The 25,320-nt window shown below is 44.4% G+C and overlaps 1 protein-coding gene across 1 annotated transcript in view; it reads left to right on the forward strand.

Annotated features, from left to right (window-relative positions):
• EEF1A2 (eukaryotic translation elongation factor 1 alpha 2) overlaps positions 1-25,029 on the forward strand; it is a 30,948-nt gene extending 5,919 nt beyond the window's left edge. Inside the window, exons 3-8 of the mRNA XM_081325186.1 lie at positions 7,486-7,665; positions 12,737-13,033; positions 15,840-15,990; positions 17,658-17,914; positions 19,377-19,611; positions 24,675-25,029. Coding sequence (XP_081181312.1) covers positions 7,486-7,665; positions 12,737-13,033; positions 15,840-15,990; positions 17,658-17,914; positions 19,377-19,611; positions 24,675-24,802 — 1,248 coding nt within the window. The 3' untranslated portion in view covers positions 24,803-25,029. The remainder of the gene's footprint in view (positions 1-7,485; positions 7,666-12,736; positions 13,034-15,839; positions 15,991-17,657; positions 17,915-19,376; positions 19,612-24,674) is intronic.
• The last annotated feature ends 291 nt before the right edge of the window (positions 25,030-25,320 follow it).

Consider the following 25,320-nt stretch of genomic DNA (forward strand, 5'->3'; position numbering starts at 1 on the left):
CTTCTTCCCATCTCCCTTCCTTCCTTCTTTCCTTCCTTCTCCTATCTCCTTCCTTCTTCCCATCTCCCTTCCTTCCTTCTTCCCAATTACTTACTTCCTTCTCCCATCTCTCCTTCCTTCTTCCATCTCCCTTCCTTCTTTCTTTCCTTCCTTCTCCTATCTTCCTTCTTCCCATCTCCCTTCCTTCCTTCTTCCCAATTACTTCCTTCTTTCTCCCATCTCTCCTTCCTTCTTCCCATCTCCCTTCCTTCCTTCTTCCCAATTACTTCCTTCTTTCTCCCATCTCTCCTTCCTTCTTCCCAATTACTTCCTTCCTTTTCCCATCTCTCCTTCCTTCTTCCCATCTCCCTTCCTTCCTTCTTCCCAATTACTTCCTTCCTTCTCCCATCTCTCATTCCTTCTTCCCATCTCCCTCCCTCCCTTCCTTCTTCCCAATTCCTTCTTTCCTTCCTTCTCCTATCTCCCTTCTTCCCATCTCCCTCCCTTCCTTCTTCCCAATTCCTCCCTTCCTTCTTCCCATCTCCCTCCTTCCCAATTCCTTTTCCCATCTTCCTTCCTTCCTTCCTTCCTTCCTTCCTTCCTTCCTTCCTTCCTTCCTTCCTTCCTTCCTTCCTTCCTTCCTTCCTGTTTGGGAGAAGACAACTAGCATAGAAAAAAGACTTGGAACTCTATAAGAAAAATTCCACCGTACTTCCTGGCAGGGACAATTTCATTCATTGCCCCATTGTGGATCTTTCTCTCTTTACACTGATAATGTTTGCGTTGCTGCTTCTAAGTCGTCTGCTTAGGCACAAATATTCTCTGTGTTGGATAGGACTAAACCAACCAGCTCCTCTCGTTAGGATGGCACCTACAAAGGGGTGCAATTGTTCCTACTGACTCCCCAGATTGAAAACACGAATCATTCATTTTGTGCGCAGAAAACCTCTCTGGATCTATGCAAAAATGAGGAGGTAGGATTTTTTTTTCACAGCAGGCGGCTTCGCAGCTGCCCGTTGCAATCTGTAGTGGCCACATCAGATACTATAAATAAAGGGAAGATAAGCCATTCTTGAAAGAAGCTGAACTCCTAGCACGGTTTCCTAGATATTGTAAGGGATGGAGTTTGCCATTTTGTTCTTGACTTTTTAATCTTCTTTCCAGCTCTGGAATCTCGGGAGTCTCTCTTCCAAGGACTAAACTGGGATCAACCATGTTTAGGTCCCCAGATCAGCCAAGGGCAGTTCAGGGTTGTGGCTTAATTTGAATTGGGCCATATCTGTTTTTTTAAATTTAAATTAAGCAAGCTCATTCATGGAAGGAGGGATTTAGAACAGTCTCTTCTGTTAAAGGTGGTGCTGGTACTACTAAAGATAAAGGTATAAAGGTTCCCCCACACATGCTTGCTAGTCGTTTCCGACTCTAGGGGCCGGTGCTCATCTCTGTTTCAAAGCCGAAGAGCCAGCGCTTGTCCGAGGACGCCTCCGTGGTCATGTGGCCGGCATGACTAACGCTGTTACCTTCCCACCGTAGGGGTCCCTATTTTTCTACTTGCATTTTTATGTGCTTTCGAACTGCTAGGTTGGCAGAAGCTGGGACGAGTAACAGGCACTCACTCTGCTATGCGGCACTCGGGATTCAACCCGACAAACTACCGATCTTCTGATCGACAAGCTCAGCGTCCTACATCTAGCTAATTTCTCCAGTTATTCAGGAAAAATACTACAGGTAGCAAGACAACATCGTTCAGCAAAAGATGACACGTTCCTTTATTTAAAAAAACAAAATCCCTAGATATTTTTTTTATTACCCTTCGAAATATACATAAACATATGCACGTATTTGTAAACATGGTTCTTCAGAACTGGGTCTGATTATAGTTAACCCAGATTCCGTCTTCCATATCATCAGCTGAGTTCACACAACACCATAAACCATAATTTGACTAGGTCACCATATTGACTAACATCCCATTGACTGGGTATATCCAGTATGCTAAGCCATGAGCTGTGGTCTGCAAACCAAGATAGCTGTATTCATTTTGCGCACCAAGCCAAAACTAAACTAAAGGTTTAATGTGAACGGCCTCCTTAAAAACTTCCAGTGTTAGAGCATTCACCGCTTCTGGAGGCAGGTTGTTCCACTGGTTAATTGTTCTAAGTGTTAGGAAGTTTCTCCTTAGTTCTAGGTTGCTTCTCTCCTTGATCAGTTTCCATCCATTGCTTCTTGTCCTGCTTTCAGGTGCTTTGGAGAATAGCTTGACTCCCTCTTCTTTGTGGCAGCCCCCTTTTTTTATGAAGCTTAAATTCAGGATAGTGAGTAAACTCCTGTCCCATCTTAGCCGGAAGAAAGTAGAGTTTATTTTTAGTTTTACAACAGGTACATATCTAACCTTGATTCCTTCATTTCTCCCTGATCAGTTCCCTGAAATAAATGCGTATCCTGCTTTTGTAAAGCTTTTGAGTAAAATATAATAAATACTCCATATGGCAATATTTTCAATTTATTTTATTTTATTTTAATTCCATTTATATCCCGCCCTTCTCCGAAGACTCAGGGCGGCTTACAAGCTTAGCAGTAACCTTCATTCTATGTATATGCCTGCTTATTAGGGCTTTCACACACACACACCCCAAGCCGCATTATTACAAAGTCAGCTTAATTGCCCCCAACAATCTGGGTCCTCATTTTACCTACCTCGGAAGGATGGAAGGCTGAGTCAACCTTGAGCCTGGTGGGATGCGAACCTGCACTAAATTGCAGGCAGCTGGTGTTACTTAAGGAGGCATTAGCCCACTGCTCCACCAAGGCTCTTATTCCCTGGTAGATTTCATGAATTCTGCAGTGTTGTGATCATATTTTACAAATCTGAATTTTTGCCAGGTGGGCTTTCTCTTCTCAGCACTCTGCAAGTTTCTAGTCCTTAAGGTTTACAGACCGTTTGGGGGAAATGACCCGTGTTTGACAGCCATATGCAGTGACATCGCAAAAGACCAGAATAGCAAATTAAGATCATTTTAATGCCCAGGAAGCGAGTTCTTAGCGCCACTGCGAAAGCACTTCTCCTTCTTCTCTAGAAGCTGAATAAATTATGCAAAGCAGCCCAGCCACTATTCACATGTTTTTAAAAAAGAACCTAAATCCATCCTTTACTGGGGCCCAATTTGTACATCGTTAATTTTTGTATGTAGAGCCGCCAAAAGAGGGCGCATAATCCCGAAAGGTGTGTCAGATATTTATTTCTTTGTCTTGCTTTTGCATAATTGCTAGCAAGACACTGGGGAAGAGCTGTTTGGCAGAATAAGAAGCCATTTCATAATGTTTATTAAAACGCAGCTGCACGACTTGGCTTTTTAGAGAAGAATTGATGGCGGGGGGGGGGCAACCACAATAAGCTCTTCTCTATCCCGACTCTTCTGTCATTGGCCAAAGGCGACTGATAACAGAATTTCTGAGGATCATCGGTTGTTAATATTGGGGCTGCTTCTCCATTGCAAATAGCTTTTTCACGCTCCAAATAGTTAGATCTGCACCTTTGCTTTAAATGAAAAGATAACAGTGCCAGGAAAACAAATTGGTTTTCCCAGTTTGGCTTGTTTGCTTGCTTTCTTGGCAAATTGGGTGTTTTACACCGATTTGTACTTTAGCTACAAGTCTGCTTACAGTTAAACCGTATCCTGGTAAAACAGTGGGATTTCCTCTCCCCCCCTCCCCGCACTTAGCAACGTCAGTTTATATTCTGTGCTACTTTATTCAGCCACAAATTAGAAATCAGCAAAGATGTCACCAGTTTGCTAATATTCTGTATTCTCCTAATTCAGTCACAAAGCTAAGCTAAAATTACCATAATTCTGCCTTATTCAGAACCAGTGAATTAAATTGCATTTGTTTGATCTCTTTTGCTAATTCAGGTCTCAGCCACGGCACTTTAAAAATGTATGGACTTCAACTCCCAGGATTCCCCAACCATGGTGGCTGAGGAATTCTGGGAGTTGAAGTCCACATTTTTAAAAAGAGGCTAGACCAGGGGTCGGCAACCTCGGCTCTTTTATGACTCGTGGACTTCAACTCCCAGAATTCCTGAGCCAGCATAGCTGGCTCAGGAATTCTGGGAGTTGAAGTCCACGAGTCATAAAAGAGCCGAGGTTGCCGACCCCTGGGCTAGACCATTACTTGTCTGAGATGGTATAGGTTCTCCTGCTTGAGCAGGGGGCTGGACTAGAAGACCTCCAAGGTCCCTTCCAGCTCTATTCTATTCATTCATTCATATCTTAAAGTTGTCGGAGTTGAGAAACACCGTAATAATGGATATAGGCAAAGAAACGAGAAGGACTGTCACTAGTATTATATCTGAATAGCTTACAATGTTGGCTTATTAAGGCAGGAACAAGCCAAGTTAGAACTGTAATATTATACCTACCGGGTGGGAGATGCTTTCCTGTTTGTTTGTTTGTTTTTAACAGAGGAGCAATATTTCAGGATATTTCTTTTACTACTTCAGAAAATAGAAACTTGTTCATTGACAACGGTTCTATCCAAGTTTTTTATTATTATTATTATTTATTGATGTCGCAAAACTCCAGTGTTTCTCAATCTTGGCAACTTTAAAATGTATGGATATTAACTCTCAGAATTCCCCAACCAGTGTGAACTTTGATCTCCCAGAATTCCCCCGACCAGTGTGAACTTTGAACTCAATGCTGGCTGGGGAATTCTGGGAGTTGAAGTCCACACGTCTTAAACTTGCTGAGATTGAGAATCACTGCTCTGTTCTTTTTTAACAGGGATAGTTACATTAAAAAAAATATTCTGATATTCTTGAAGAGGTTAGATCTTATTTTGAAATCCGTCCTTTTGAAGAGGTTAGACATTATTCTATTTTGCTTAGCCCAATAATCTACCCCTGCCTTGCCGCCTGCCTTCTTCTCTCATGATCTGTGCCTTTAAGCCAAGCAGGCATTGATTTGCCACCTTTCTTGGCATTGCCAACGAGCTGCAAGCCGGCTATTAATAGCCAAGTGACTGTGCTTTGCGACTCCATTTTCTGATGCAAGGCTGTGGATTTTTTTTCCACTTGATTGCATGTATAGGAAATGGAGGCCGGCTTTAATAAGACTATCAAAGGAAGAACTGGAAAAAAAAAAGGGGGGGGGAACATAGAGAAAAAGAAAGAGAGAAAGAGAAAGAAAGAAAGAGGTGCAATAAATTAGAGGCTTGTTTTTAAAGAACAGATGGAGTGCTTTAAATGCTCTCTCTCTCTCTCTCTCTCTCTCTGGCTTTGAAAAGGCTTAATCATATGCCTGCTGCTTCTTTGCAGTAAAATAAAGATTCCCCCCCCCCCAGTTTGTCAAACAGAGCTGGCACTGTACGAAGCTAGAAAATACAGCCTTCTCATTTGTCTCCATCCCTGGGCATAACCAATTGATACGCGGGTAAGGGTGGGACTGTCAAAGAGGCTTCTCGTGATACAGCAAAATCTAGCATGCTCGATTTTCAGCGAGAAAAACACCAGTTTATTGTTAGTGGGGTTTTATTTATTATTTATTTATTTAATCTCGTGCAATTTAGCTGAGTTGGGTGGGGCAGGGCCTCTGAAATAATCTGATTGTCCACGAAGCGGAAATTTATCTTCAGGTCTTTTATCTTCAGGTCTTCTTCAGATGAAACTGCTTCTAAATAATAGATTTCCCCCACCTCCCTGATGCATACCGTATAGAAATAGGTCTGCTGGAGTTGAAGAGAGAATTATTCTTAGCAGTGTTGTTGCATGTTAATAATGTTCTTGATGATGTCGGCTTGTTTCGAAGGAAGATTGATGTTAAGATACTCTTAGCATAGTTTAAGCTAAGATATTATGTCACCCCTAGTCCTTCTCTTCATTAGACTAGACATACCCAATTCTAGCAACCATACTTTATATCAGGGGTCTTCCAACTTGGCCCTTTTATGACTTGTGGACTTCAACTCCCAGAGTTCCTCAGCCAGGCACGCTGGCTGAGGAATTCTGGGAGTTGAAGTCCACAAGTCATAAAAGGGCCAAGTTGGAAGACTCCTGCCTTATACGATTTAGCCTCCCATCCCCTTCTTGCCAGTGAGATGATTACAGGTAGTCCTCGACTTATGACTGCAATTGGGACCAGTATCTCCCATTTTACGACCTTTTTTGCAGCAAACTGCTGCAGTTGCTAAGTGAATTTGGCTTCTCCTGTTTAAATTTACTCCTTGGAAGCTGGCTGGGAAAGTCGCAAGTGGCAATCACGTGGCCCTGGGATGCTACACCCAGTGGTGGGATTCAAATAGGTGGACAACCGGTTCTCTGTGTGGATGCCGATTCCAGAAGTCCGTTCTGGCCCTGGGCAACAAAAAAATTAGCTGCCGGTTCTGCCGAAGTGGTGTGAACCGGCTGAATCCCACCACTGGCTACGTCCATCATAAATACATGTCAGTTGATTTGGATTTTGATCACATGACACAGCAGAGGCTACAGTGGTGGTAAATTTATTTATTTATTTATTTATTTATTTATTTATTTGTTTGTTTGTTTTTATAAACCGCCCTTCTCCCGAGGGACTCGGGGCGGTGTACAGAGTAAGATAGGCAACAAAACGAAACAGTATTGAAAACAATAATCAGAACAAAACAAACTGGGACCCCAATTAGAGCTATCAGAGCTATGTGAAAATGTGAAAAGTGGCCGTCTCTTTTTTTCCCCCCAGTGTCATTGTCATTAAACAAATGGTTATAAGTCGAGGACTACCTGTCTATTCAAGATTTTTCATTTTCATTTTTTCATTTCATTTCTTTGGCGACCCAGCAGCAAAATTCATGGTTTAGACACAGGTGTCTATGGAGATTCTCAAGTCATCCAGGTCATAATTATCCCAAAGGTGTTTTTTTTCAGGAGGTAACTGGACTTTCCTGTTTTTCTTTGAAGACGCTTCTCATCCCAGAAGCTTCTGACTGGATGGTGGGGAATGGAAGGATTTATACTCCTTGCAGACAGCTGGTCATTTGCATCCTTTTAGAGGGTTGTTGGTGACACTTGGAGGTTTACCCGTGTCCTCAGGGTCACTTGAGTGGTACAAATGGGTGTGGAGCCTTCATGGCTGCAGAATGTCTTCTGCCCGGGGTCCTTTCACATCCTGCAGCCACACTTTCCACTATTCAGGTGGCCCTGAGGACACAGGTAACCCTCCGAGTGGCCTCAACGACTCTCTAAAAGGATGCAAATGACCAGCTGTCTGCAAGGAGTATAAATCCTCCCATTCCCCACCATCCGGTCAGAGAAGCTGGAGAAGCTTCTTGGGTGAGAAGCCCAAACGTTTTCAAGGAAAAACAAGAAACTCCATTTGCCGCCTGAAAAAAAAGCACCTTTGGGATTCAAAAAGACAGACGCACCTTTCTCGTCGGATGCTTCTCAGAATTTTCCCTTCATCTCTTGCCTGTATCTAACGTGTGTGTGTGTGTGTGTGTGTGTGTGTTCTTCTTCTTTTTCCTACCTGCCAGATGGGAAAGGGTTCCTTCAAGTACGCTTGGGTGCTGGACAAACTGAAAGCTGAACGCGAGCGAGGCATCACCATTGACATTTCCCTGTGGAAGTTTGAGACCACCAAGTATTACATCACCATCATTGATGCTCCAGGCCATCGAGATTTCATCAAGAACATGATCACGGGGACTTCACAGGTAAGAAAGCGGGGAAGCCAGCAACAGTTGGCTTCAGTGCCTGAACTCTGCTTTTCCCATTCTGGCATTGTCCAATTGGCTGAGCTGGAGGGCCCTGGATTAGAGACAAGGGCAACAGGATCCTGTATATCCGAGGGAGTACACCGACGCTGGACTACCAATTCAGGAAGGACACCTTTTAGTTCTGCCTCCCCTGATAAGGAGTGGCCCTTGGTGCTCTCTAAGCTTAGTTGCTTTCTTGCAGAGATCTCATTACCCAACTAAGTAACCTCATCAGTGCTAGAAGGGGGTGGGGTTTGGGGGTGAGGAGGAGAAGGAGGAGGAGGACAGTGGGGGTCCTTGGTGCTCTCCACACTGGGTGGTTTTCTTGCAGATGTTTCGTTACCCAACTAGGTAACATCATAATGTAATGAGCCTTGGTGGAGCAGTGGGCTAATGCCTCCTTAAGTAACACCAGCTGCCTGCAATTAGTGCAGGTTCGAGTCCCACCAGGCTCAAGGTTGACTCAGCCTTCCATCCTTCCGAGGTAGGTAAAATGAGGACCCAGATTGTTGGGGGCAATAAGCTGACTTTGTAATAATGCCGCTTGCGGGTGTGTGTGTGAAAGCCCTAATAAGCAGGCATATACATAGAATGAAGGCTACTGCTAAGCTTGTAAGCCGCCCTGAGTCTTCGGAGAAGGGCGGGATATAAATGGAATTAAAATTAAAAAAAAAATCAGTTCATGAACGGAGTGGGTTTGTGGAGAGGAGGAGGAGAAGAAGATGATGATAGTGGGGTCCTTGATGATCTCTGAGCTTGGTTGGTTTCAATGCTAGTCTGCTAGCATTGAAAATTCTCCTTTATAGTCTTGATTGGCAGCTATCCAGAACCATGGATTGATTTTTTTTTTAATCCCATTTATATCCCGCCCTTCTCCGAAGACTCAGGGCGGCTTACAATTTAAAGCACAAACCAATGTGCTTAGCAATAGCCTGCATTCTATGTATATGCCTGCTTATTAGGGCTTTCGCCCCCCCCCAAGCGGCATTATTACAAAGTCAGCTTAATTGCCCCCAACAATCTGGGTCCTCATTTTACCTACCTCGGAAGGATGGAAGGCTGAGTCCAACCTTGAGCCTGGTGGGATGCGAACCTGCACTAATTGCAGGCAGCTGGTGTTACTTAAGGAGGCATTAGCCCACTGCGCCACCAAGGCTCTGCCACTGCTGCACAAGGCCTTTAAGGGCCAATGACATTCATCTCTTAGCTTGATCCTATACTGGGGACAAGAGCAAGAGGCAAAGATCTCTGGCGGGGTTTTCTTCCAATCTGCACTTGCCTCAGTTCCTTCTCGCTTGCAGGAGTCAGATGTCAAGATTTCTATGTGTTTCACAATACATGGAGGGAATCCTTCTAGAAGCTGCTGTTTGTCCTGGGGTTACCCACAGCCCTTGTCTGGTTAACACAGAGGTCTTCAAACTTGGCCCTTTTATGACTGGTGGACTTCAACTCCCAGAATTCCTCAACCAGCATGCCTGGCTGAGGAATTCTGGGAGTTGAAGTCCACAAGTCATAAAAGGGCCAACTTTGAAGACCCCTGGGTTAACAGAATAACAGAGATGGAAGGGACCTTGGAGGGGTAGTGCAGGGGTAGGCCACCTTGGCTCTTTTATGACTCGTGGACTTCAACTCCCAGAATTCCTGAGGCAGCATGGCTCAGTTTGGAAACCTCACCCTTTCCCCTCAGCATGGCTGGCGGAGGAATTCTGGGAGTTGAAGTCCACCAGTCATAAAAGGGCCAAGTTTGAAGACCCCTGCCTTAGAAGGTTGCAAAAGGCAGGATCCCGGGACAGTGCAACCATCATAAACACAAGCAAATTGTCAAGCTGGGGGGGGGTTTCCTGAATTTTGATCACGTGACCGCGAGTACGCTGCAACGGTCATAAATGTGAAAAAGGTTGTAAGTCAGTTTCCCCCCCCCCAGTTTCTGGTAACTTTGAACAGTTCACTAAATGAACTGCTGTTAATTGAGGACGACCTGTCTTAGGAATACAGCTTGCAAACTTGATTTTTTTTTTTATGTGTCGTGGCAGATCCCGGAGCCCTTGGTAGTTGGCGAAACCCTTACGAATCCATTTGAAGCATGTCTAACTCCTTCCCTCCCCCAGGAATGTTTACTCCAGTAGCTCATCTCCTATTCATAGAATCAAGGGGATGAGTGGGGTTTTAGGTAATCAGTCCATCATTTTTAGAATTCAGTGAGTTCCCAGAGGATGACTGGATGGGTTAATAAGCACTTCGGGTGAATCCATTGAGAGAAAGCTCATGAAATGCCCATACTCTGCCCCAAATTTTTTCAAGGCGTTGAAAATGTGTTGGCCTCCTGTATATCCTCAACTGAAACAAAAGTGCATTTAATGACTGTTCAAAGTTATAGCAATAGTACGTAGACTTATATGTATACCGCCTCACAGTGCTTTACAGCAGGGGTCCCCAACCCCCAGTCCGTGGACCACTACCGGGCCGCAACATGCCAGCAACTGGTCCACACAAATCCCATCTGTGGGATGCAGGCAGCATACAAAACCACTCACCCTCCGGTCCGTGGAAAAACCTCTCTCCACGGAACCGGTCCCTGGTGCCCAAAAGGTTGGGGACCTCTGCTTTACAGCCCTCTCTAAGCAGTTTACAGAATCAGCCTATTGTCCCTAACAATCTGGATCCTCATTTTACTGACCTCGGAAAAAGGATGGAAGGCTGAGTTAACCTTGAGCTGGTCAGGATCGAACTGCTGGCAGTGGAATGCAGAGTTAGCCTGCAATACTGCATTCTAATAGATAGATTGGAATAGATACATTGGAATAGATAGATAGATAGATAGATAGATAGATAGATAGATAGATAGATAGATAGATAGATAGATAGATAGATAGATAGATATAGATAGAAATAACACTTAGACTTATATACCGCTTCACAGTGCTTTACAGCCCTCTCTAAGTGGTTTACAGCGGCAGCCTATTTCCCCCCCCCCAATCCTTCCGACCTCAGAAAGATGGAAGGCTGAGTCAACCTTGAGCCGGTCAGGATCGAACTGATGGCAGTGGGCAGAGTCAGCCTGCAATACCACGTTCTAACTACTGTTAACACCAGAGGCTCTGGAAAAAAAACCACAGCACTGAAAAAAATGTACTTATGACCGTTTTTCACACTTAAGACTGTTGCTGCCTCTCTGTGGTCATGTGATCAAAATTCAGATCCTTGGCGACATTACTCATATTTAAGAAGGTTGCAGAGTCCCAGGGTCATGTGATCACCTTTTGCGAGAAGTAAAATCAATAGAAAAAAACCAGATTCAGGTAACAACCATGTTACTAACTTAAGAACTGCTGTGATTCTTTTAACAATTGTGTCAAGAAAAGTTGTAAAATGGGGTACGATTCATGTAATAAATGTCTCGCTTAACAACAGAAATTTTGGGGTCAATTGCGATCGTAGGTCGAGGACTACCTGTATATTTTTTTTCCTATCGTTGTTGTGAAAAGTGTCAACATCATTCCTACTATATTTACATTCCTTTATGGACTGTAAATGAATGTAATATTTCCAAATATTCCTCAACAATGATGTTAAAATATTTGGAGTGAATAAAAAAACAGTGTTCCAATAGGACATGGATTGCCAGACTTCAAAGCTCAGGAGGTGAGTCTTATGGAATTGCTGATAGTAATAATAATAATAATAATAATAATAATAATAATAATAATAATAATAATAATAATAATAATAATAATAATAATAATAATAATAATAATAATAATAATAAAAACAACCTTGGAGGTCATCTAGTCCAACCCTCTGGTTAATTGTTGGAACAACCTGCCTCCAGAAGCTGTGAATGCTCCAACACTGGAAGTTTTTAAGAAGAGACTGGACAGCCATTTGTTTGAAATGGTATGTTTCCTGCCTCAGCAGGGGATTGGACTAGATGACCTCCAAGGTCCCTTCCAATTTTTTTTATTGGGGAAGAAACCCTGCTTGGGTAATAGGAGAACTGAAATGGTGTCTTAGCGCATTTCCAGTAGCTTATAAAAAAACACTCAGTTAAACTTTGAGTCATCTTAAAGTGAGATGGGTGGCAAAATAATCAAATGAATAAACTCTCTGGGACCACAGTTGCTCATTGATAATATCAATCACCTGATGTGCTAAAACATTGTTTATATTTGATTTGTGTATTTCTTATACAGGTGGGACTTGTAGTTCCAACAGGTGTCTAGGACACTCAGTTCCCGAGGACTTCACTAAAAGATTGCTGTGCTGTAATCTTTTAAAATCATTCCCCCATCCCACCCCACCCCAAATTGACTCTGTTCTCACAAACCTCTTAACTAAGTCAAAGGAAAGGTCGGTGTGTGCTGTATGAACATCCTGAACCAAAGTCAACAAAGAGTATATAGCTTGCGATCGTTTGGAGAAACCTAAGTACTTCCATAACGGGCAGAAAAAAGATGGATGATGAATTAATTGGGTCTTTTTCAACCTTGACTCCATTAAAGTGAGTGGATTTCAATTCCCAGTATTCTCTAGCCAATCCTGCAGGCTGGGGGAGTCAAAGTCCACCCATCTTAAAGTGGCCAAAGTTGAAAAACACTTGAGTTAATCCTTCCTTTTACTAGCTGTGCATACAAAGACAAAGTCCTAGACTGGCCCCAAGAGACATGGCTCTCCTCAGTCTCTCTGTATTCTTTTATTCCTTCCCCTTTGCACCCAGATGGCCAAGGTTGATCCTGGGAAGGAAAGGAGGGCTCTCTGCAGTGGTGACATCTCCAATTGGGCCTTTGTAGATATTTAAATATATTTTGCCTGGGTCAGAAGTCAGAGCTTTCTTTACAGGGGCTGGAAATGGGTCACTAGACCAGGTCATCCAGGATTCTTTGCTACCAGACCAAGAGCAAGTTGCTTGCATTGGGGACAAGGCTAACTGGGGCAGCCAGATCACCTGGCCAAGTCACACTGCGGGGGGACCTTAGAGCTGTGCTTGTGTCGTCTTCTGCAAATTGACTTCCTCCCTCCCTCTCCCCTGCAGGCTGACTGTGCCGTCCTGATTGTAGCTGCTGGGGTAGGGGAATTCGAAGCAGGCATCTCCAAAAACGGGCAGACCCGCGAACACGCCTTGCTGGCCTACACGTTGGGCGTCAAGCAGCTGATCGTCGGCATCAACAAGATGGACTCCACGGAGCCTCCGTACAGCGAGAAGCGCTACGATGAGATTGTCAAGGAAGTGAGCGCCTACATCAAGAAGATCGGCTACAACCCGGCCACCGTCCCCTTCGTCCCCATCTCGGGCTGGCATGGCGATAATATGCTGGAACCATCTCCCAACGTAAGCTTTGGGAAGGCAACTAAGAGAGAGAGAGAGAGCGCTCCCGTTTCGGGTTTATTCTGGGACTTGGCTACTGCTGGCTGGTTAGCCGTTAAGAGTTTTTCAAAATTAAAGGTGGCCTTTTAGAAATATTGCAGCCTTTGCTTTTTCAGAAAGACCCCAGATACTGCTTTCATCTCTGAAACCTTTCTTTAAAAGTGTTTGAACCTCAAGCAGCCCAATAATTCCAGAGCGACTTAAATGCTGTATTCTTCGCTCGCTTTAGTGGAAAAGGCAGCCAGCTTGATATAGTGGTTAAGGTGCTGGCCTAGAAGCCAGGTCCTGGGAGTTCCAGCTCAGCCATAGGCATGAAAGTGGGCCGGGTGATTTTGGGCCAATCACCAGGAAACGGTGAATTCTAGTCCTGCCCTAGGCATGAAAGGCGGCTGGGTGACTTTGGGCCAATCACCAGGTGATGGTGAGTTCTAGTCCCATCTCAGGCAGAGAAGCAGGCTGGGTGACTGGGACAATCACCAGGTGATGGTGAGTTGTAGTCCCACCTCAGGCATAGAAGCTGGCTGGGTGACTTAGGTCCAATCACCAGGAGACGTGAGTTCTAATCCCACATCAGGCATGAAAACTGGCTGGGTGGCTTTGGACCAATCACCAGGAGATGGTGAATTCTAGTCCCACGTCAGGCATGAAAGCCAGCTGGGTGACTAGGCCAGTCCCTCAGCCCAACCCACCTCTAAAGGTGGTTGCTGTACGGAAAATAGGAGGAAGGATTATCAGATATGTTCGCTGCCTTGAGTTAACTTATAAAGTAATTATGGCGGGATAAAAATCTAACCAATAACTAAATAAATGGGTCTAAACAAGTGTTTATAATTTTCTTAAAAGGGACTTGAAAGAGAGAGATTCCTTTAGTATGAGAGGAAATAGTCCTCTCCCATTTTTTAAAAAAAGATATGCACCGGCTTAGCAGCATTGAAGAAAGGGAATTCAAGAGGGGCTGGACTTAGGCAGTTTGTGGTAACATAATGACTCCAGGATAATTCCTCTCTTGACTCCACCACCAGGCTCTGCCTGTCGTCCTACAGGAATTCCTGGGAGCTTGGCATTTAGCCAAGCCAGCCATCAAAAGACACATAGACATAAGCCCCATTTACACCGCATTGAACAGAGACAATAAAGTGGTTAAGAAGGAAATAAATGAATACAACTCCTGCATCATTCAACAGCCAGATAAGCAGGGATTAACACCAAACAACAATCAAGCAGAAAATAATTCCCTAATTAAGGACAAAACCAAACCCCATCAACACTGGCAGGGCAATCCACTGTATATAAACAAGGAGCAAAACCACACACTCATTCGCAATGTTAGACACAAAAATAGTCACAAATTGAAATCCACTCTGAGTTACAAATAGAAAAGTTTATTAGACTTCACAACAAAGTCTAAAAAGTAGCGGTTTGCAAAGCGTGGTGGATTCAGGAAGGCAAACATTGCAATGCACTGAACCACACCCCAAATTCCAAAATCACATATTATACATTGTATCGCGACGCCCCATTCCCTCCCCCATGGCCCCGTTGGCTTAGGCTTTGGCGGTTACAATCTATCAGAAGCGCCTAAACAGACTACATTATCTCTGCCCTTGTTTGCTTACATTATACTAATAAGATCCCTCCCCTACTATCAATTCTAGAGGAGAGATGTCTCCTATCTTCTACACCTGCCAGGGGTACCAGGCACCAGAAGGTTGTTGTTGTTGTTGTTAGTTGCGAAGTCGTGTCCGACCCATCGCGACCCTATGGACAACGTTCCTCCAGGCTTTCCTGTCCTCTACCATCTTCTGGAGTCCGTTTAAGCTCACGCCTACTGCTTCAGTGACTCCATCCAGCCACCTCATTCTCTGTCGTCCCCTTCTTCTATTGCCCTCCATCTTTCCCAGCATGAGGCTCTTCTCCAGTGAGTCCTTCCTTCTCATGAGGTGGCCAAAGTATTTGAGTTTTAGCTTCAGGATCTGGCCTTCTAAAGAGCAGTCAGGGTTGATCTCCTCTAGGACTGACCGGTTTGATCGCCTTGCAGTCCAAGTCTTCTCCGGCACCATAGTTCAAAGGCCTCAATTCTTTGGCACCAGAAGGTACTTAAAAACAATTCCTAGATGGTGACTCACACTGGGCCCCATGGTAACTCCTGTTCTCCCCCTCTTCCACTTGAGGCTTGTATTTTTCCCCATATACTCAAAGCATCTACTCAGGCAATTGATTATAAAATGATTATCATAAAATATAAAATATGATTACATAATAATACTAAAAGCATATATGTTTTTATTTTTAAATTTCCTCACTACTTCCAGATATTTTCCACAGCAATAATAGCAACAGTGCTTAGACTTATATGCCGCTTCATAATGCTTTACAGCCCCCTCTAAGCGGGTTTCAGAGTCAGCATGTTGACCCCAACAATCTGGGTCCTCATTTTTACCGACCTCAAAAGGATAGAAGGCTGAGTCAACCTTGAGCCGGTCAGGATCGAACGCCTGGCTGTGGGTAGAGTCAGCCTGCAGTGCTGCATTCTAATTACTGGTGCCACCAAAGCTTCTGTTGTTTCTTTTCCCCTGCTTCTTATTTAGTTTGTGTTAATTTTTATCCCTCGTTTAAAAGTGTCAGTAGCAGTTACGTATGTAAACCAAAAAAGTTGTGGTGATCTTCCTCTTTTTTTGTGGGGGGAAAGTGCGTCTTTGTTCCGACATGGAAGATTTGGGTTGTACAGGTAGCCCCGCTCAAAAAACCCCTTTGCCCTTTTGTCGCGTAGATGCCGTGGTTCAAAGGATGGAAAGTGGAACGCAAGGAAGGCAACGCCAGTGGGGTCTCCCTTCTGGAGGCTCTGGATACGATCCTGCCCCCCACTCGCCCTACAGATAAACCTCTGCGCCTGCCTCTTCAAGATGTCTACAAAATTGGAGGTGAGGGAAACATCTGGGGCAGGGGTAGGCAACCTTGGCTCTTTTATGACTCGTGGACTTCAACTCCCAGAATTCCTAAGCCAGCATGGCTCAGCTTGGAAACCTCTCCCTATCCCCTCAGCATGGCTGGCTCAGGAATTTTGGGAGTTGAAGTCCAGGTGTCATAAAAGAGCCAAGGTTGCCTACCCCTGATTCTGAGGGAAAGCCAGTCCTTGCCTGGTCCTGTGGCTGCGGTTTTAAGTTTCTGCAGGCTGGACCTTATTTGCAGGTAGTCCTCGACTTAACAACCGTTCGTTTAATGACCATTCAAAGGTACCATGCCACTGAAGAAAATGGCTGGTGATCGTTTTTCACACTTAACGACCGTTGCAGCAGCCCCATGGTCATGGGATCAAAATTGGGTACCCTGAGCAACTGGTTCATACGACGGTTGCAGTGTCCCAGTAGTGATGTGATCACGGTTTATAATGCTCATGCTTTAGGACCAATGTGTTTGATGATTGCCACAAAAGAGGGACAATTGGGTCAGGCAAGTGGGGGTTCCTCAACTTATGACATGGAAATTCCAGGCTCCATTATGGTCATAAGTCGAGGACTACCTGTATGGATTTCAGCAAAAGGGGTCAGTCAATACAGGTAGTCTTAAGTCTTACATCACCTCATTTCTTTTTTATTTATTACATTTATTTGCTACCCATCTTGTTTCAAAGAGACTCTGGGCAGCAAATTGTTATTGCAAAACATAATAACACACTGCTGCAGGCAACCAAGCAGGACCATCTGTAAATATTGTTTACAAACATTAAAAACCCACTCCAAAAAACAAAAAAACCAGAATTATGAAATTGCAACGCTTTGGAAGCCCTTTGTTTCTAGTAGACCTCATAAAGAACACAGAAGTTTATCGAGATTTCAGCCAATACAATTCTTTTAATTTTTATTTTGTGGCAGCCATGAGGTTGGGTTTGATTTTTGCTCGGTTTTTACCTGACATGAAAATGTTGCTGGCTTCTCCCTTCATAAATTTGGAAGCAACATTTTGTGTCTTTCCTTTTTGCAAGAAGTAAGTTTACAAAGTTAAGATGAAAGGATAGACAGATAGACAGATAGAGAGAGAGAAAGAAAGAAAGAAAGAGAAAGAAAGAAAGAAAAAAAAGAAAGAAAGAAAGAAAGAAAGAAAGAAAGAAAGAAAGAAAGAAAGAAAGAAAAAAAGAAAGAAAAAGTAAAATAGATTTTTGAAACACTTTTTCTCACTTCTGCATTTCTCCTTCAGTACAGGCAAATAATTTAGCCCTTTGTCTTTAATGTGCCAGCCCAGTTCTGCACAACTATATCAAGGAACTCTATTAAAAAAGCAATTTCTTTATATACACTTGTATAGCACTTAGTTAGAACCTACAACAGAATTTGCTGCTTGTAAATAAGTCTTAATTTCTAAGCGCATCATTTAAATACAATTTTCCCCCATGGCAATCTGTTACAAAAATTTATTCTATGGGAACAGCCACCAAAACGGGGCCTTCCAGATGTGCAGGTGAATGATGCAGATGGAAAGAAGATGGGGATTGAAGATCAGCCTATCAGGAGAAGCCTTTCCGATGTCTTTGAAACTCCGTGTTCCCTGATGGTTGTCGTATTGATCTGACACCCTTTATGCCCGTTCACAGGTATTGGGACTGTCCCCGTGGGCCGTGTGGAGACCGGGATCCTCAGGCCTGGCATGGTGGTCACCTTTGCCCCTGTGAACATTACCACCGAGGTGAAGTCGGTTGAGATGCACCACGAGGCCTTGAGTGAAGCTCTGCCAGGGGACAACGTGGGCTTCAACGTCAAGAACGTGTCCGTGAAGGACATCCGCCGGGGCAACGTCTGCGGGGACAGCAAATCTGATCCACCTCAGGAAGCAGCCCAGTTCACTTCTCAGGTGAGCAGAGGGCCAGAGGGTGGCCATTTTGAATAGCTGTGTCATCGGATCCTAACTGTCAGGACCAAGCCAATCAGAGCCATTTCTTGATAGTGAAAGTCAGTTACTGTATTGTCTTGTCACTTTTGTTATAAGAATCTCCCCACACTGCTTGTTTTCCCCCTGGGAACAACCAGAAAAGGTTATAGGGATCTTGTGGGAGATACAAGTTTATGTCACATATGACTATGCAAGGATTCCAAGCTAGGCCCTCACTTGATTCCTCCTTCCAGCCTTTGCCCACAACTAATTTTTAGGGCTATATTTGTATCCCATTGGGGCCAAATATTGACCATGCTCTTCCGACGTGCTTTAGCCAAATCAGGTATAGGTGGTCCTCGACTTACGACCCCAATATGGACCAGAATTTTGGTCCTAAGTTGGTGTGGTTGTAAGTTAAGTCACCATGTGACTGGACCCAGTTTTGCAATTATTCTTACAATGGTCATAAAGTGATTCATCAAGGTTGTTAAGTGAATAATATGGTTGCTAAGCAAAGCCATTGTTTGCCATGGGAAGCTTTCCCCCCGAAAACTAGCGGTAAATGACTACCAGCTATACAAGTAGTTCTTGACTTACAACAGTTCATTTAGTGACCATTCAGAATTACAACGGACTGAAAAAAGTGACTTATGACCGTTTTTCACACTTGCGACTGTTGCAGCATCCCCATGGTCACGGGATCAAAATTCAGACACTTGGCAACTGACTCATACTTATGACAGTTGCAGTGTTCCCAGGGGGAAGCAGATTTACTTAACAGCTGTGTTACTAACTCAATAAATGCAATGATTCACTTAACAACGGTGGCAAGAAAGGTCACAAATTGGGGAAAAGTTCACTTAACAAAATGTCTCACTTAGCAGCAGAAATTTTAGGCTTAATTGTGGTCATAAGTCGAGGACTACCTGTATTCTGTATCACTTCCCATTTTGAACCGAATGATCCTCCATAATTGTCCAAAAGAGGGCAACATTGCTCACACACCCCCATCCCACCCTCGACAAGGTGGTTGATCGTTCCATCTTCCTCTGACACCTCAACGATCGATCGATTGATTAATTTAATAGATTTATATAGCTGTCCATCTAATGGAAGCTGGCTCTGAGCAGTGTACGGCTATGTTTCTCAACCCTGGCCACTTCAAGACGTGTGAACTGCAACTCCCAGAATTCCGCAGCTAGCATGGCTGGGTGGGAAATTCTGGGAGTTGAAGTCCACACGTCTTAAAGGTGGCCGAGGTTGAGAAATGCCGGCGGACAAACATGTTCACAATTAAAACCACAAAACGGAATAACACAAACGAAGGGTTTAAAAAAAAAAATCCCAAGAACGCAGGTGGAACGCAATCATTTTAGCATCACGTATCTTCGATCCCAGGCTAATTTGGTGATTCTTGTATTTATTTATTTTGCCCAAACAGGTGATCATTTTGAACCATCCTGGACAGATCAGCGCTGGCTATTCGCCTGTCATTGACTGCCACACCGCCCACATCGCTTGCAAATTCGCCGAGCTTAAGGAGAAGATCGACCGGCGTTCTGGCAAGAAGCTGGAAGACAATCCCAAATCTTTGAAATCTGGAGATGCTGCGATCGTGGAGATGATCCCGGGGAAGCCGATGTGTGTGGAGAGCTTCTCCCAGTACCCACCTTTAGGTGAGCCGGGCTCCTTCTATTAATCCTTGTGAATGCCATTACAAGATACAGGTAGTCCCTGACTTATCACCACAACTGAGCTCAGCTTTTCTGTTGCTAAGCGGGACGGTTGTTAAGTGAGTTTTGCCCCATTTTGCAACCTTTCCTGACACAGCTGTTAAGTGAATCACTGCAGTCGTTACGTTTGTATCCTGGTTAAGTGAATTTGGCTTCCCCATTGACTTTGCTTGTCTGAAGGTCGCAAAAGAGGATCAAGTGACCCCGGGACACTGCAACCGTCATAAATATGAGTCAGTTGTCAATTGTCCGAATTTTGACCACATGACTGTGGGGATGCTGCCACAGCCGTAAGTGTGAAAAACGGTCATAAATCACTTTTTTCAGTGCCGTTGTAACTTTGAACGGTCAGTAAATGAGTAAGACTAACTGTAATTGACCGACCCTTTCTACTGAAATCCATACAGGTAGTCCTCGACTTAACGACCATAATGGAGCCTGGGGTTTCCATGTCATAAGTCAAGGAACCCCACTTGTGTGACCCAATTGTCCCTCTTTTGTGACAATTATCAAGCAAACACATCGGTCCTAAAGCATGGGCATTATAAACTGTGATCATGTGACTGCGGAATTCTATAACATGATTTGCTAAAGGCCTGAAATGTAATGTAACTGTGGGATGGGGGTGCCATCTTCAGAACCCCATAACCAGGTCATAAGTACTTTTGTGGGCCCTGTCTTAACTTTGAATGATCATTAAGGTAGGGAGGTAGGTAAGTAGATAGATAGATAGATAGATAGATAGATAGATAGATAGATAGATAGATAGATAGATAGATAGATAGATAGATAGATAGGAAAGAAAGGTAGGTAGGTAGGTAGGTAGATAGATAGATAGATAGATAGATAGATAGATAGATAGATAGATAGATAGATAGATAGATAGATAGATAGATGATAGATAGATAACCTTTATTGTTTTTTTTTCCCCCTGTGGGCACAATGGCAGACATTAAAAATGAAATTTAGTTGCTCCCTCTCAAAGTGTACACATACACAACATATTTAAAACATACTATATACAACATATGCATAGACCGACACCCTACTGTCAACAGCCCGCTTGAGTATCCAAATAAAGATCCAGGATCCTTATAATTTCTGAAAAGCTTATTGCTTATTGAATACACCCCATGGTATGGTATGGTATGGCGAGGTAAAACGAACTCTAAAAGTCCCAAGGCATTAGGTCATAGTCTTAAAACAATGATTTTCCTAGTCAAACCCCCAAGCTTCCACGTAGCTCAGGTAAACAAGTTTTCTTTGTTATGGGAACCATCTGCCTCCTTCTTCACACCTGTTAAGATGTCCTTGAAAAGGTTTCAGACTCTGGACATTCACAGGCTTCAGTGGAACTGGAGAAGTTTCGTTTCTCTAACTAACCCCTTCGTAATCATTACCTTCCCCCTCGGCCCCCTTACTCTAATGGCAAGACGCAACGACAAGGCTCGTGGCTGCCACATTTCACTCCTAACACCTACCTTATAGATGCCTAGAAACTTAATGAAATGTATTCTGAGATTCCTCTTCTCTGACTTGGCAACCCTAGAGATGCGTGGGCCTCCTTGTCCCATTGCTGCCATCACTAGCCAGATTGTCCGAAATTGATGGTTGGTTGGTTGGTTGATAGATCGGTGCTCTCATCTTTGACTCCTAGGGACCACACGTAGGCAGTCCTCTACTTGCATCCACAGCCGAGGCCACCATTTCTGTTCCTAAGCAAGGCGGTTGCTAAAACAGTCAGACTCAGTTTTACGGCCTTTTTGCCGCAGTTGTTGAAACAAAATACTGCGGTTGTTATGAGACTCCTGCAGTCTTTTATGTGAACCCGGCTTCCCCCTTGACTTTGCTTGTCAGAAGGTCGCAAAAGGGGATCATGTGACCCCAGAAACACGGCTGCCATCCTAAGTATGAGCCAGTTGCCAAGCATCTGAATTTTGATCATGTGACCGTGGGGATGCTGCCACGGTCGTAAGTGTTGGAAAAACGGTTTTAAGTCAACTTTTTTCAGTGCAACTTCAAACGGTCACTAAACAAATGGTCATATGTTGAGGACTACCTGTATTTTGTCCCTCTCCTCTGGCATCCTATTATTTCTTTAAGAAAAGTCTTGGAATGTTCTCCTTGTTACGTGGGATTGGCTGCGACAGAGGTGCCTGTTCGTGCTCATCCTTGTGATGCCATCTTTGTATCTTAGAGATAAGATACTTGTAAGACGGGGCTGGCACAACCTGTAACACGGAGTTTGCTATGCTCTTAGGCCACTGCTTCCCAAATTTACCTGGGTCAATTATCCCAAATTGGGTAACACTGTTTTGTATTTGTGTGTGTGTGTGTGTGTGTGTGTGTAACAATACACAAAGCCATTACCCATCACCACAAAAAACCTTTTTAACAGACTTAAAAGATTGCCGCACAAGACCCCCAGGTACGTATTCCTGTCAAGTTGAAAATTGACGAAATTACCAATGGCACCTTGTTAAAGAGACGTAAAGATCGCTTAAGGGTCTTGTTTTTTTTATAATGCAGGTGGTCCTCAAGTTATGGTCATTTATTTAGTGACCGATCGACATTACAAGGGTGCTGACATAACCACTGGTCTTTGAAGTTTGATAACATTTTCTGATAAAATCGTTTCGGGGTAATGAAAGAAAAGGTTTGGGGACCCCCTTGCCATAGACCAGGGATCTTCAGACTTGGCCCTTTTATGACTTGTGGACTTCCATAATTCCTCTGTCAGCGTGCCTGGCTGAGGAATTCTGGGAGTTGAAGTCCACAAGTCATAAAAGGGACAAGTTTAAAGACCTGGCTGAGGAATTCTGGGAGTTGAAGTCCACAAGTCATAAAAGGGACAAGTCTGAAGACCTGGCTGAGGAATTCTGGGAGTTGAAGTCCACAAGACATAGACAATACTTGGCAGAACCTCCCAATATTTTAAACCTCTGTCTTTCAATGACCCAGAGCATTCAAGACCCTGCTAAGATTTGGGATTGGAATGGATCTGCAAGAATGCTTGAACTAGGGTGAGATTTAGCATAAGAGCTAGGTTCTAAGTTTGTGGGGATGCAAAACACTAGCATCCTTTGACATTTGAGAGCAACGTGAAATTTAGAGTGATTTTTATTTTGAAAAATTAAAGTGGTACTTTATGTGTTGGAGTTCAACACCACTTGATGGTCCCCTCCAACACTGGCAATTTACCTTGGTACCTCCAAGCCTTCTTGGACTCCTATTGTGTTTTCCCGAAAGTAAGGCCTACACCAATAATAAGCCCTAGCTTGATTTTTAGGGGTAGGCCTAATATAAGCCCTATCCCAAAAATAAGCCCTAGTTTTGGGGCAAAGCGCACACTTAAAAATCAAGTTAGGCTGGGGGTGTGGGTGCGGATCTGCCCTATGTGCCCCGCACCCACTTACCTCACAGCCAGGCCTTTCCTCGCCGGCCCACTTCTTCTAAGGCCTCTTTTGCAGCCAGGCCTGCATTTCTCAGTCACAGGGCTTTCCGGAAGGCCTGTGCAGCCAAGAACCGAGCTACGGATTCAATCTGTAGCTCGGTTCTGCAAGATCTCAGCAGTCGAGCACCGAGCTAAGGATTGAATCCATAGCTTGGTACTTGGCTGCTTTGGCTTTCTAGAAAGGCCTGACTGCAAAATGCAGGCCCGAATGCAGCTGCAGAACTTCACCCCCAGAAGAAGTGGACTGGCTGGGTGGGGCTGTCGGTGCCGGAGGTGAGGTAAGGCCTACCTTGAAAATAAGACCTGGTGCTTCTTTTGGAGGCAAAAAAAAAGTCTGGATCTTATTTTCAGGAAAACAGGGTACTACTTATATGTAGTCCTCGACTTACAACAATTCATTTAGTGACCGAAGTTACAGCAGCATTGAAAAAAAGTTACTAATGGCCCAGTATTCAAACTTAACAACCATAGCAGCATCCCCCACGGTCACGTGATTAAAATTTGGGTGTTTGGCAACCAGCATGTATTTAGGACGGTTGCAATGTCCTCCGGCGGTCATGTGGTCGCCATTTGCTAACCTTCCTAACCGACATCCAACAAGCAAAGTCAACGGGAGAAGCCGGATTTGCTTAACAACAGTGTGCATCACTTAACAACTGCAGTGATTTGCTTAATAACCATGGCAAAAGAAAATGGGGCACAACTTACTTAGCAATTGTGTTGCTTAGGAATGGAAATTTTGGGTTCAATTGTGGTCGTACATCGAGGACTATAACGGAATCTAGAAAAGCTGTCCCAAGTTGCTATAAAAAAAATCAAGGTTGGGGTTTGTCTGTGGAGATTCTCAGCCATCCAGGCCATAGTTATCCCAAAGGTGCTTTTTTCAGGAGGCAACTGGACTTCCTTGTTTTTCTTTGAAGACATTTCGTTTCTCATCCAAGAAGCTTCTTCGGCTCTGACTGGATGGTGGGGGAAAGGAAGGATTTATACTCCTTGCAGACAGCTGGTTATTTGCATCCTTTAGAGAGCCATTGAGGACACCTGGAGGTTTATTACCTGTGTTGTCAGGGTCACCTGAGTGGTGCAAACAGTAGTGTTTTGTAATGAGTAGTGACCCTGGGGACACAGGTATACCTCCAGGTGTCCTCAATGGCTCTCTAAAACGATGCGAATGACCAGCTCTCTGCAAGGAGTATAAATCCTTCAATTCCGCACCATCCAGTCAGAGCCGAAGAAGCTTCTTGGATGAGAAGCGAAACGTCTCCAAAGAAAAAACAAGAAAATCCAGTTGCCTCCTGAAAAAGCACCTTTGGGACAAGGATGGGGTTAATTGAAGTTTCTTTCTCACGCTTCTCAAACAGGCATCCTCTTTTCTGCAAATCCTTCCCTTCTATGGATGCTCATCTTTCCTCTCTGATTTCCAAGGCCAGGTCTCTCTTCCTTTCGGAGAAACCCCCCCCCCTTTCCCCAAACCTGACCTGACCTTGTTTTGAAGGGTTGGCAAGAGAGGGGCTGCTTTAACTCCCTCCCTCCCCTCCCTGTCATTTCCCAGGGCGCTTCGCCGTACGCGACATGCGGCAGACGGTGGCGGTGGGCGTGATCAAGAACGTGGAGAAGAAGAGCGGCGGGGCTGGCAAGGTCACCAAGTCGGCACAGAAAGCTCAGAAGGCTGGCAAATGAATCGTGGGTGCCCCGTGCCTCGCCCAGCACCCGTCGCCCCGACCCGGATGCCGTCATCTTCCCCCCGAGGCGCATGTCTACACATCGGCTTGTAAAAGTTTGTACGTGAACGACTGGATGCTCACCATTAAGGTCCAGTGGAAGTTCTTTAAAAGGAAAAGCATGCCCCAGCGTTCGTGAGCCTTCGTGTTCAATTTTACCAATAAAACTGGTACAACATCCCGTTCCCGCAGCATCCTGGCGTCCTCTGTTTTGCCTGTAATGTCCGTAGGCGGAGGGAGAGGTTTAGCTCCTTAGGTGGCGTCTTTTGCCGCTGGTTCTTCTTTTGGAGGTTGCGTTCACACAGCACCCTTCGTAAAGGAAGCACTAAGAACACGCTCATCCACACTGACAGGGCAAGCCACCTATAGATAAGCAGAGAACACAGCCCACTCTCTACTAGCACTGAGGATGTTCCCTAGTTTGGTAATGAAACTTCTACAAGAAAACAACCAAGCTCAGAGAGCACCAAGGACCCC

This window comes from Vipera berus (genome assembly GCF_964194415.1).
Source record: "Vipera berus genome assembly, chromosome: 3".
NCBI classification, from domain to species: Eukaryota; Metazoa; Chordata; class Lepidosauria; order Squamata; family Viperidae; genus Vipera; species Vipera berus.